Source organism: Homalodisca vitripennis, chromosome 4 (genome assembly GCF_021130785.1).
Source record: "Homalodisca vitripennis isolate AUS2020 chromosome 4, UT_GWSS_2.1, whole genome shotgun sequence".
Taxonomy (NCBI): domain Eukaryota; kingdom Metazoa; phylum Arthropoda; class Insecta; order Hemiptera; family Cicadellidae; genus Homalodisca; species Homalodisca vitripennis.
Genome location: NC_060210.1, coordinates 76,300,662 through 76,312,698, shown reverse-complemented (window position 1 = coordinate 76,312,698; position 12,037 = coordinate 76,300,662). Strand labels below are relative to the sequence as shown.

General features: G+C 35.0%; 1 protein-coding gene across 1 annotated transcript; it reads left to right on the top strand.

Annotated features, from left to right (window-relative positions):
- Window positions 1–208: 208 nt before the first annotated feature.
- Window positions 209–10,508, top strand: LOC124359549 (protein hunchback-like). The gene is made up of 4 exons (XM_046812385.1): window positions 209–320; window positions 6,213–6,353; window positions 6,480–7,105; window positions 7,353–10,508. Exons 2-4 carry the CDS (start codon window positions 6,216–6,218, stop codon window positions 8,947–8,949), a joined length of 2,361 nt encoding a protein of 786 aa, XP_046668341.1. The 5' UTR covers window positions 209–320; window positions 6,213–6,215; the 3' UTR covers window positions 8,950–10,508.
- Window positions 10,509–12,037: the final 1,529 nt, after the last annotated feature.

Here is a 12,037-nt window from a genome sequence, read left to right as displayed (position 1 = left end):
TTCGGTCTGCCAAGATGTCCCCCGAGGCAAGTTAAAAAATTGCCCTCAAATCTGACTGGAGGCTGAAAATAGCGGTCTGAGACTCTTCGTGTCGGAAATAACGTGAAGTGGAGTTGTAGTAAGAAGTGAGGCGGGGCGCGGTGGTGGGGGCAGGGGCTGTGAAGGGGTGAGTGAGGGGTTGGGGTAGGTAGTCTCCCCTGTTCTCTCCCTTCACTCAGTCGCTCAGTTACTGACGAAGGTCTGACCCGAGTGTGTGTATGGAAGTGCCCGGTGTTTAGCGTCCGCCGCCACCTACCCCTTCCGGATATTAACCTCCTTGTGTGAGTACACTCAGTCTTTAGTACATAAATTATTACTGATCAATTCGTTGTTTAGATATAGTTAATGTAAAATAGAGGTTTCCTCAGAGTAATAAATTAAAAATTGCATATCAGTTCTTAAAAATGTTAACAATTTTAATTTATTTACTTTTTACACCAATTACCTTGTGGAGGAAATTTGACAGCTTGATGACAAGTGTAATGTTACGCACAATTTTTAAAATTAACTGTAACAACCTCTTTACAGTTTTTAAATAGAGTTTTATCTTGATATTGTGCTTGTAAATAAACTGATAACTGCTTAATATAAATAAAATACACGCCTTTACCTGGAAGCGGAATTATTGTCATCCTTCTGTTACAAAAGTACTGGGTTTCTTTCTTAGGCTTTCGTACAATTTAAGCAACATTTTCAATTTTGAATATATTATGAAATATGTTTGTTCAATAAAGACACGTAACTGAAATCTTCTGTATATTGATTTATAATAGTAAATATTTGTCTTGTTATAAAATGTTACGATATGTAGTAGTTAAGAACTGTTAAAATATACATTATCTTATCAGCTTCGTTATCATTTATAAAACATGGATAATAAAATTTGAAATGCTTAGTTCCTGTTCCTATGACGATATTTTTTTCAATTTTGAATGTATAAAATAAATTTATATATACAGTAATGATATGTATTATTGATATATGAACATTACATTTGAAATCAATTTTGCGGACAATAGATGTAAATGTTGCAAAAGTACATTTACCTGTTATGATTCTTAATAATTGTTGTAACTTGAATCACTTTAAAAATAAAACAAAAATGGATACTTACAATAAAACAATTATATACACTATGTATATTATGTATACACCAAATAGGCTTTAAGATGGATATTAGATCTATAATAATATGAATAGTATGGATGTTGTAATAGATAATTGTATGATATTGTGTTATAACGCTAAATATATGTGGTGGAGAGAGTGAAAAGAGAAATTACACCATATTTGTTTGTTTTATGGTCTATATTTTGTTTTCATTGCTAAAATCGTACATCGTATCTGAACTCTAGCTTGTCGAGTTTACTCCTCTCTGAAAATGTGCATTAATTATTATAAATTAAGCACAGGTTTTGTGTCTCAAGAATACATCTAGTATCATCTAAGGATCTACCAATCGCTATTGAGATAATGAACAATCACATGTTCAATTGTTGCGATTATAGTTCACAAAGATGTGGAGCAAGATGACTACGGTTAACGAGCCAGCATTATCGTATTCCCCACCCATCTCAGTTTTAATCTTATTATCATCCTGGTATTGTTAGATCTGTAAATTGCCAAGAATTGACATTTAGTTCAGTTCAGTTTTATTTCGTTAATGTTGTTTCAAGTATGGTTGGTGTAGCTACATTTAAGCCTTCCTTATAACTTGTGTTAAGTTCAAAATAGCATAATAGCGAAGCGGTTCTAAAGGTAATAAATAGTTACCTTATACAATTGAATTGTCTTCCCGCAGTGTTGTATAATATATCATTTGTAACCGATATTTAAAAATAAGGAATAAATATAAAATGGTTATGTAAATTATAAAAATAGTAAAAATCTTATCTTAAATCAGTTGTTATTAGTGTAATCTATGTTTTACTTACCAAGCCTTGTTGATTTCACTTACTTTATTGATCATTGCGTATTTTTTGTCAATTTGCACAGTTCAAGTTCAATTATATTTGTGCATTCTGTTTGCATGTAAACGGCAACTGCCGCTTAAAAAATACCATGCATGATCATTACTATCGTCAATTAATTAATTGGTAATTAATGGTAGAGTATTGTAATTTCTAAACAATTATAAACCTAACTCCGCAAATACACAACTATAATTCAGAAGTTAAAGTAGATCTTTACAAGGGGTAGTTCCTCATTTATGGAACCTGGAAACCGAACCGCCTCAAGGGCAGGACGCGCTATCTGTTCGCAAGAACAATACAACTCGGCGGTTGTTATACTGTACAAGGCGCAGCCACGCTAGGCGCTGCGTGAATCGGTATACCACCGCGTGATAAAGCCAAATAAAGTACACGTGGATTTCGCCACTTGAGTGTAGTCGTAATTGGTAAAAAGAATATTAAATATGTTATCGTTGGTTGAAAAAACGTTGTTATCGGTGTCATTACGCGCCCACCGTGGTTCCAAAAGGTCGGACGGCGACGCGTGTGTGTACCCTAGATAGTGCCGGCTCACTCTCGGAGACCTTGTGGTAGGTCAGTTCTCAGTGTAGACAAGTGTTTGTCATTGTCAGTTTTCCTCTCGCACCTTGGACTGTTTCTCACCGAACACGCATATAGTCGTGATGTGTATAGGTAAACCAAGCATTATCTTTTAGATATAGATGATTTTACACCAAACCTGTCGTCATACGAACTTCTTTCTGCTGGCCAACGGAAAAGCAGCAAACGTTTATGTCAGTTACAATAATTAATTTGTTTATTATCTGATTTCAAATTAGTACAAGATGGCAACGATGCAGCTATACCAAATTCTAAAACTTATATAACACAGTTTCCAAGTGCGCGCACACGAAATAGTTGTTGACGACATATTTTTGTATATTGGATTTTTCATTTGTTATTACTTGACAATCAAGTATAAAATATTTTAGGTTTGAAGTTTTGTTCTAAAATATTATATTTCACTACAGTACGGTGTTCTATCGATGCTCATCAGTAAACGAGGGTCTGGGACACTGACAATCATGTGGGAATGGCGTTTTTGGAACCTCTATCATTTAGTAACACTAAAATAATTAATCTAACAGTTGTTTGTAAATTACACTCCCCTTGCAATTGTGAACAATAAATTCCATAATTTCGATTATCAAGTTTTTTTACAGTAAATTGTCATTATAAACTTCATTAATGCACTAAATGTTTACTTACTTATTGTGCTGTTACCAACACAATTCTGATGATAACGTACCGTAACTGTACTTTTATCAGGACTATTACAGATTTTTACACCAAACCCCAAAACTTGAAGAATTTAAATTAATTTCACTGGACTGAGGAAAACTATATGTTCTTTTTATGACGTTCGTTTTTATGATAGAAAGATTATGAAATATCAGAGGCTTTTCGGACATCTGCCATCGTTCAACGATACTATAATTTTTTAACACAATTTGTCACTGATTTGTATAACAAAACGACGAAAACGGTTATAAGGCACAATACATGTAATTAACCTCTTTCCAATTAATTAATTTCATACAATTAAACTATACTTTTTGATTCAAGATACAGAAGATACGTGTTCTTAACTAAACGTTCAAGTAAAACTGATAGTGTTACAGTCCTATGTTTATGATGGTAATGCTGCAAAGATAACTCCGCAAGGTTGGTATAGTAATGTCGTGAGTACGACCTGAATGGCGCACATTAATGCGGGGCGTACGTAGACTCTTGATACATTATGAAGTTTGACAAACGGAAGGGAAACTGACAACCAGAGAAAGGCATCCGTCAAGCATACTTCCCATTGTAACATGCTACTTGTCTGATTTGGATGGCCCTTCAAAGGGCAATTTTACGCTTTACGCAACAGCCGACCGACGGATCGGCAAAAAAACCCTTGACAAAGTGTTTTAGGCCTGGAAATCGGTCAGTCGGTCACCGTTCTGACCATTTCCTGGGCGGCCACTACAAAAAACTTAAAGAATTGCGTGAACCTCTTTGTTATGCACATGCTTTCCCCTCGAAAGTGGACTTTCTTTTCTCTTTGTGTTCTATTTTTAAACTGCAACTGAAAAGAAGAACTAAAAATGAAACTTTTTACTCAAGAAAATGAACTAGAACACGTTTTTATAATAAATTATAGAATATCAAAGAATAGCAAAATTGCATGCCTAACCTGCGCATCATTGTTATCTAATGTAAATTCTCTAAAATAACAATTCTAAATAGTATAGCAACAAAAACAAATAACGTTACAGTAAAATTGGATCTCACAAATGGAGTCAAGGCCACGTTGTTATGATGGGTTGTAAGGACAGTTGTATGTTTGTCCAGAAATAAAGGACAAAACTTGAGCCTGTGACAAAAGATGCGGGGCGGCCTGGCCAGTGTCTGGTGTGGGCCTGAAAGGGTTGACTGCGACTTCTCTCTAGAGGAACAATGCCGGTCATAAATACACATCCGACGACTCGACAGCACACCGTTATGTAGATGGGCCCGCTGACACACGCCTGTGTGGAAATTTTAGGCGGTGTAAAAATAGATAAAGCAGGCTTTTCTCTCCTTGTGGAACTCCTTGCGGTGATGCCTTGTTCCAATAAATTACCGAGAACTCTGCGCATTCAGAATGGGTCAATAGTATTTTAGAACCAACAGATGCTAATGTGTGTTAAGAACCAACAGATGCTAATGTGTGTTATTTGTTTCAAATATTCCAGGTGATTATAACTAATAATAATTTTGAATAATATAAAATACCGAGAGTGGTAACTATATGTCTCTTTGTAGGCTGTAAGATTAAATCCCACAGTCAATTTTAATCACAGACTGTTTGACCTGATATAAATAAAAATATATAGTTTAAAAACATATTAGGCGTAAATGAAAACCTATAATAATGAAAATGTATCATTGCATCAACGGTTTAATGAAAACGCTTGCCTTACAACATTAATTATATAGTTTCATTTCATAATCGTGTAACATTTATCACTGTAATATAGTATATTTAATATTTGTGCAAACGGTTTCTTGTTGTATTTAGCAACTGAAAGGCTTTTAGGTAATGCAATCGATTTTGGAGTCGGAAGATATTTTTAAATTAAATTTATAGCTCTTTAAGGTAACGCCTCGGATAAAAAAAGTTTAAAAGGGTTCTGATTATTCCAAGTTATGTCAAAGGCCTATGAATTCAGCATAAACAATTATCCAAACCCAAAATCAATAGCATAACTCTAAACGATAGTTTAAAATAGGACAGTTTGTTTAATGTGGTATAAAGAAGAACAAACTAGTAACGATTTAAACGAAGTTTTGAGAGAGAAATAGTTATAACCGCCTTTACCAACCAGTGGTTAGTGAAGTCTCCTGCGTGCGTTATGTTAATGTAATAACAATAATTCACATCCATAAACAAAAAACCATAGTTTTTAGGACTAAAACCATTTTTAATAATTCTAACTATTATTATTTTACTATTATCATAAGATAATTTGATGTCAGACTGCACAAGACTTCTGTAAAATTTAAAGTGTGGACTTTCAATGTCCTATTTTAAACTATCGTTTAGAGTTATGCTATTGATTTTGGGTTTGGATAATTGTTTATGCTGAATTCATAGGCCTTTGACATAACTTGGAATAATCAGAACCCTTTTAAACTTTTTTTATCCGAGGCGTTACCTTAAAGAGCTATAAATTTAATTTAAAAATATCTTCCGACTCCAAAATCGATTGCATTACCTAAAAGCCTTTCAGTTGCTAAATACAACAAGAAACCGTTTGCACAAATATTAAATATACTATATTACAGTGATAAATGTTACACGATTATGAAATGAAACTATATAATTAATGTTGTAAGGCAAGCGTTTTCATTAAACCGTTGATGCAATGATACATTTTCATTATTATAGGTTTTCATTTACGCCTAATATGTTTTTAAACTATATATTTTTATTTATATCAGGTCAAACAGTCTGTGATTAAAATTGACTGTGGGATTTAATCTTACAGCCTACAAAGAGACATATAGTTACCACTCTCGGTATTTTATATTATTCAAAATTATTGCGATTCAATGTTTATTGAAATTATATATATGGGAATTTTTTATGGAAATAAAAACTAAACTGTATGAAAACAATATTGATTGTTACAGACGATGATTTTGTCTGCGGAATACAGTCAAGATAAGATGGGTTCCACAACGTGTCTACCTCAGGGGGTGCTGCACACGCCTCGCCCTGCGATGTATCCCACCTACCTCATGGACCCCTCGCACCCCTGGCATCATCCCTTGGTGAGTGCTTTAACAGGTTTAGCACTGTGTTAAATCAGACGATGTTTCCAATAAATGTTATTATAAGAGCCCCATAACAAACTATAACAACCCCCAAGAAACATTCTGATTTAAATTCTCTTTCAGAAACAAGAGCCAGAGGAAAGCTCTGTAAACAATGACTCCGGAATCTCTCCGAGCCACTACAACAGTGACGGCAGTGTACAGAACACTTCACCGCAGTCGTACCACAGCGAGGCTCGGTCTGACGACTCCGGTCACGTGGACAGGGAGGATCACCAGACCAATGCTACCCTCGGTATCCTGGCCCGACCCGTCATCGAGACTCCCCACCAGACTACCCTCGGTCTACTGGCTCAATCTCAGTCCGCGCCAGCGACTCCGCCGAGCCCCCGACAGAGGAGTTCTCCCTGCAGCCGCACGTCCCCACAGCCACCGTCCCCACAACAGCAGACAGCTCTCGGCTATCTGGCGTCCGGAGTCACGTCTCCACACAGTCCACGTGTGCACAACTCTCCCCAGCAGCCTTCCCCGTCAACTAGTGTAGTCCCCCAGCAGCTGAAACCCACCGATGACAACAGTGTCTCCTCTGCCTCTTCAGCTGACATTGATATGTACTATGAGGATCCCCTAAGAGGACTGCAGATGGCCTTGCAAAGACGGGGCATGATGGGTCCTGTGCCGACAGAGCAGCCCGTCAATGGAGAGAAACCTCTTCAATGTCCGCTCTGCCAATATTCCACAACTATAAGGTAAAACCACCATTATTCAAAATATAATGATCAGTAGAAACAACCTTTATGGGAGATAATAATTTTTGTCGATTGTTGTAAACTTATAAATATATTGATAAAACAAGACTAATATTGTAACATTTGAAACTCAAGCAATATTTTCAAAGAAATAGTAATTGTTTTAATAATAAAATAAAATTTTCCAAAATGTTTAGAATGATCTACTAGTTATATACTGTTTTAACAATTTATTTTTTAATTACAGAAGTGCTTTCAACAACCACCTGATGAGTGAGCATGGTGAACAGGTAAGCTGTCACCTCTGTGATTTCACTGCCGAGAACCACACCAAGTTGAGGGAACACTTAAAAGAAGAGCATGGCACCCAGCTGGGACCGGAAGATGAGACACCCTGGGCTGACGAGGACGAGGGAGTTACTACACCCAAGGTCAACTCACAAGGTAAGGTGAAGACCTATCGCTGCAAGCAATGTGAGTTCAGCACCGTCACCAAGCTGGAATTCTGGGAGCACACTCGAGGACACATCAAGCCGGAGCGGCTGCTCACCTGTCCCAAGTGTCCCTTCGTCACAGAATACAAGCATCATCTCGAGTATCACCTGCGAAACCACTTTGGATCCAAGCCCTTCAAGTGTGACAAGTGCTCTTACTCATGCGTCAATAAGTCCATGCTCAACTCTCATCTCAAGTCTCACAGCAACATCTACCAGTTTCGTTGTGCCGATTGTATTTATGCGACCAAATATTGTCATAGCCTGAAACTGCACTTGCGAAAGTACAACCACAATCCTGCAATGGTGCTGAATCCGGATGGCTCACCAAATCCTCTTCCGATAGTCGATGTCTATGGAACGAGGAGAGGACCAAAACGCCCCAAGAAGACGGAGGAAATGCCTCAACAACCTCAACAACCCGCCATGTCATCACTGCATCCCATGTTTTCAAGTCCTTACGGGTTCCTTCCTAGTCAAACCATACCCTATACCTACAATACCCTAATGAACACCTTCCATAGAAATCCACTCCTTCCGTTGGCAAGCCACCCTTCCATCATGTATGAAGAACCAGTTCAACCCAAAACCGAACCTGAGAACAGTTTATACAACACTGCACTCAACAATGTCCAGCAATCTGCAATGAACAACAATCAAGAAGGCGTAAAAGAATATCTTACGAGAGTGATAACTACGCAGCAGGAAATCGTCGCAAGGACTTCTTATTCTCCTGAGAGTCCTGTAAAAGTCGAGAATGTTGAAGAGAATTCACCGAGAGCCACCGCGGGAGCTCCTCTAGACTTGAGCCGACAAGAACCAGAACAAGAACGAGGTAAGAAGGTTCCAAGTGATCTCCCCACGGAGCAATCATCAACTACCAAGAGCAGAAGAAAAGGGAAGGCTTTCAAGTTGGAGAGGATAGCACAGCGGCTGCAGCAAATCAGCTCTGATGAAGAAGATTGTGAACCGAGCCCTAAACAGCTCAGGTTTGATTTCTCGCCGGAGCAACCGAAAAAGAGTACTGATGAAGAAGTCGCTACTAATAAAACGGCCGAACCTGAAATTTCTGAAAGCAAGAGTCCGTCATCTCCTAATGTCAACTTTTGTGAACCAGCCAGTGGAGAGTACAAGTCAAATGTCTCTGAAGAACGCAAGGAGAGGTGGAAGAATGTAAAGGAAGTGTACGACTGCCCCTACTGTGATATCCTGTTCGGAGATGTTGTGATGTACACGATGCACATGGGTTATCACGGATATCAGAACCCGTTCACCTGCAACATGTGTGGCCACCAGACGACTGACAAAGTACAGTTTTTACTCCATCTCACCCGTGTTGCACATAATTAATTACAACACTTTCACTGGATCGATGACCTTTATACATAGGCTTTGTGAATATAGAGTTATATTTAACAGATAGATTTTTGCTATATCAAATGTTTTATTTTAAAATAATGTGTATTTTATTGCCAAGGTCTCACTCAAAGAATAAAATCTGTAACGAGATTTTTTTGCCGAAATAATTTTATTTCGAATAAAATGTAGAAGACTATTGTCAGATATGTATTTTAAATGTAAATATGGTGGAAGGTTTTTGTAATACATGTTATTATGATGGCAATGGTTTATTTGTGTTTGTAAAGTAATCAAAATAACCCCCTCACTGCCAGGTGACGGTCGAGATTATGTGACTCGTTTCGTGTACAGAAATCGTTGCCTAAGTCTCAGGGTATTATATGACAATACCTGACAAACTAAAAATAGAAAGTTAAGTCCCTGAGACTTAGGCGACATCTAATAAAGATCAGATTTGCTGTGCAGTACAATCATCGCCTGAAGTCGGCGGGGTTATTTATTCTTTTTTTCCGTCCCAAGTATTGTTTTAACATGCGCGTGTACTTTTGCACACGCGATGTTTTATTAAAACGTTGAAATTGGGCAGGATATTTTTCTTTGCATTGTATACTGCATTTTTATTAGTGTATCTAATTTCTATAAATAACATATATTTAATTAACTTCAAATCGATAAAAAGTAATGTGAACTTTAAAATTCAAAATGTAAAATGCTTGTAGGAATTATAATATAAATTTAAAGTATTTTAAAGCAAGAAAACTGAAATTAATAATAGTTTTTAAACGTGATTCAGTATTTTTTTATTAGTATCCTGTATCTTACTAAGTTTAGAGTACTGCTATTGATCTAGTCAGGTCATGTAAGTAAGTACATTTTTTATTTATTGTGATTATTTATGCATTTTACAATTGTATGAGTACATGGTGTAGATCATTGTGTTTATTTAGATGTGTGGTCATTTAGACCACTTTTTTCGGAAAGGTACGGGTTTTTTCAATCTTGAGCCAATGCTTGATCCAAAGATTTTAGTGTTATATCGGCTATATAATATATATAAATATATTTAATGTAAATAAAAAGTGCATTATTTTCTCTGATTATGAAAGGTTTGAGCACACAATCAAAAGATATTTGATAATAATAATGTGATGTACTGATTAGACATAACTAATGTAGAATAAAGTCAGTAGGAGAACATATCTGTAAATAATTACTTATGCTTTATAACAGCATTTTCAGTGAATTTAGGTTTCTGGAAAAGCTATTTAATGCAGAGCACGGTCTTAATGTATGCATTTTCCTACACATAGGTCTAAATATATTAATCAAATGTTTTCTAATTGCTTGTTTACCTTTCATTTGATTAGTGCTTTATTTTTGTGAAATATTTGTAAATAATTGATGTGTGCAATTTGATTTTTATAATTAGAATATTATATTGTAATATAGTATATTTTATTACAGATGAATAATATTTTTGTAGTTTTGTACGTTTTGATGTGGTTTGCTATTTATTAGTCAAAAATAAAGTCATTTCGATGTAAACCTTATTTGTTGTTTCTGATTTCCCTAAGCTCTTTTAAATTGAGGGAATGCATAAATAAATAGTACTGAATGTTATTTTAAAGTTTTTTATGCATAAAATTATCATTATTTGAAGTATTTGAATTTAGATAAAAAATATTGATACAATAATAATATTTCTAAAGTCTGAGAGAAGTTTAGATCAATCTAAACTTATTCAAAAAGTATTTTTCAATCGTGGAATGAAATCATCTATTCTATTTTTTTATGAAAGGTAACTTAAGATGGTAGAATAGATTTTGGCATGGAAAAATATTTAAAAGTTAAATTCATAACCCTTTAAGATAACGTCCCTTAATACAGAAAAAGAAGCGAATTGCATCAATTCACGTGGTCTAAATAAAATCTGCAGAAGATAAAAATGCAGTAATAGCTTCAGTGCGTAATTTTTTTAATATTTCATAATATTAAAACTTATGTAAATTTCTAAAAATATTTGAATTCAAAAAAATAATTTCTCTATGTTAAATTAATAAAAAACTTTGCAAGATAATATTAAAATGTCACATTTTTATCTTCAGGCGTTTTTATTCGTGCCCGATTACAAACATGTTTTAATTTTGTACCAATAGTTTTCCTACCTTTTCTATATTCAGGCAAGTTATATTAGAAGGTTGTAGACTTGTAATAAAAAATATTATGCAGACCTAAAAATTGCAACTTTGCGCTATAACACGTATTACAAAGTGAACTGATACTTAACAGCTGTGAATACTTTCAGCTGAAGTTCATCAAAGAGACAGAAACATTTGTTTACATTTAAAATTTAGAAAATTATTATTGTAAAATTGCTTGATCAGTAGTGTAATGCAGATTACATAGAAGAAGTTATCGCCTAACTTTAAATTTAGATTGCACCAATGATCAATAAACTATCTAATGAAATGAAAACACTATTAAACGTTGTTATAACCTCTTAAGGCCTGGCGTACTTTTAAAAGGACATTAATTTGTACTTAAGTAAAACCCAAGTTCAATGTACACCTTTAAGTCACTAAGACCCAATGTCCTGCAAGAAGGACAACATTTTGTACTCAAGTAAAACCCAGGGAAATTTTGAACTTTGGAATAAGTTTTTTTTTAATAATTTCTTATTCAATAACCTACTTAGACACTATAAAAACAAAATGTAACAGTATATTTGATATATTTATACAATTTTGTATAGTCCTTTTAAAAGTACACCCCAAGTCCTTCATTGGGTAAAATACAGGGTAGTGAAATCAAGAGACATTATTTTTTTAAACTTACCTTTATTTCATTTTAGTTTAATCAAACAGTTAAAAATTCAATTTAGTTAAAAAAGGCTTAATATTTTTTTAAATTAAAATATGGTTCCTGTTTCTTTGTGCTATTAAAAATAATGGACCTTACACTTGTACACGTCTCTGATGTTTTCTTTAAACACATAGTTACACTAGTTGTTTATAAGTTAAGAAGGGCTTAACATTGTTGAAAGTTAAAAAAAAAAAAAAACAGTTCCTTTGTGCTACTA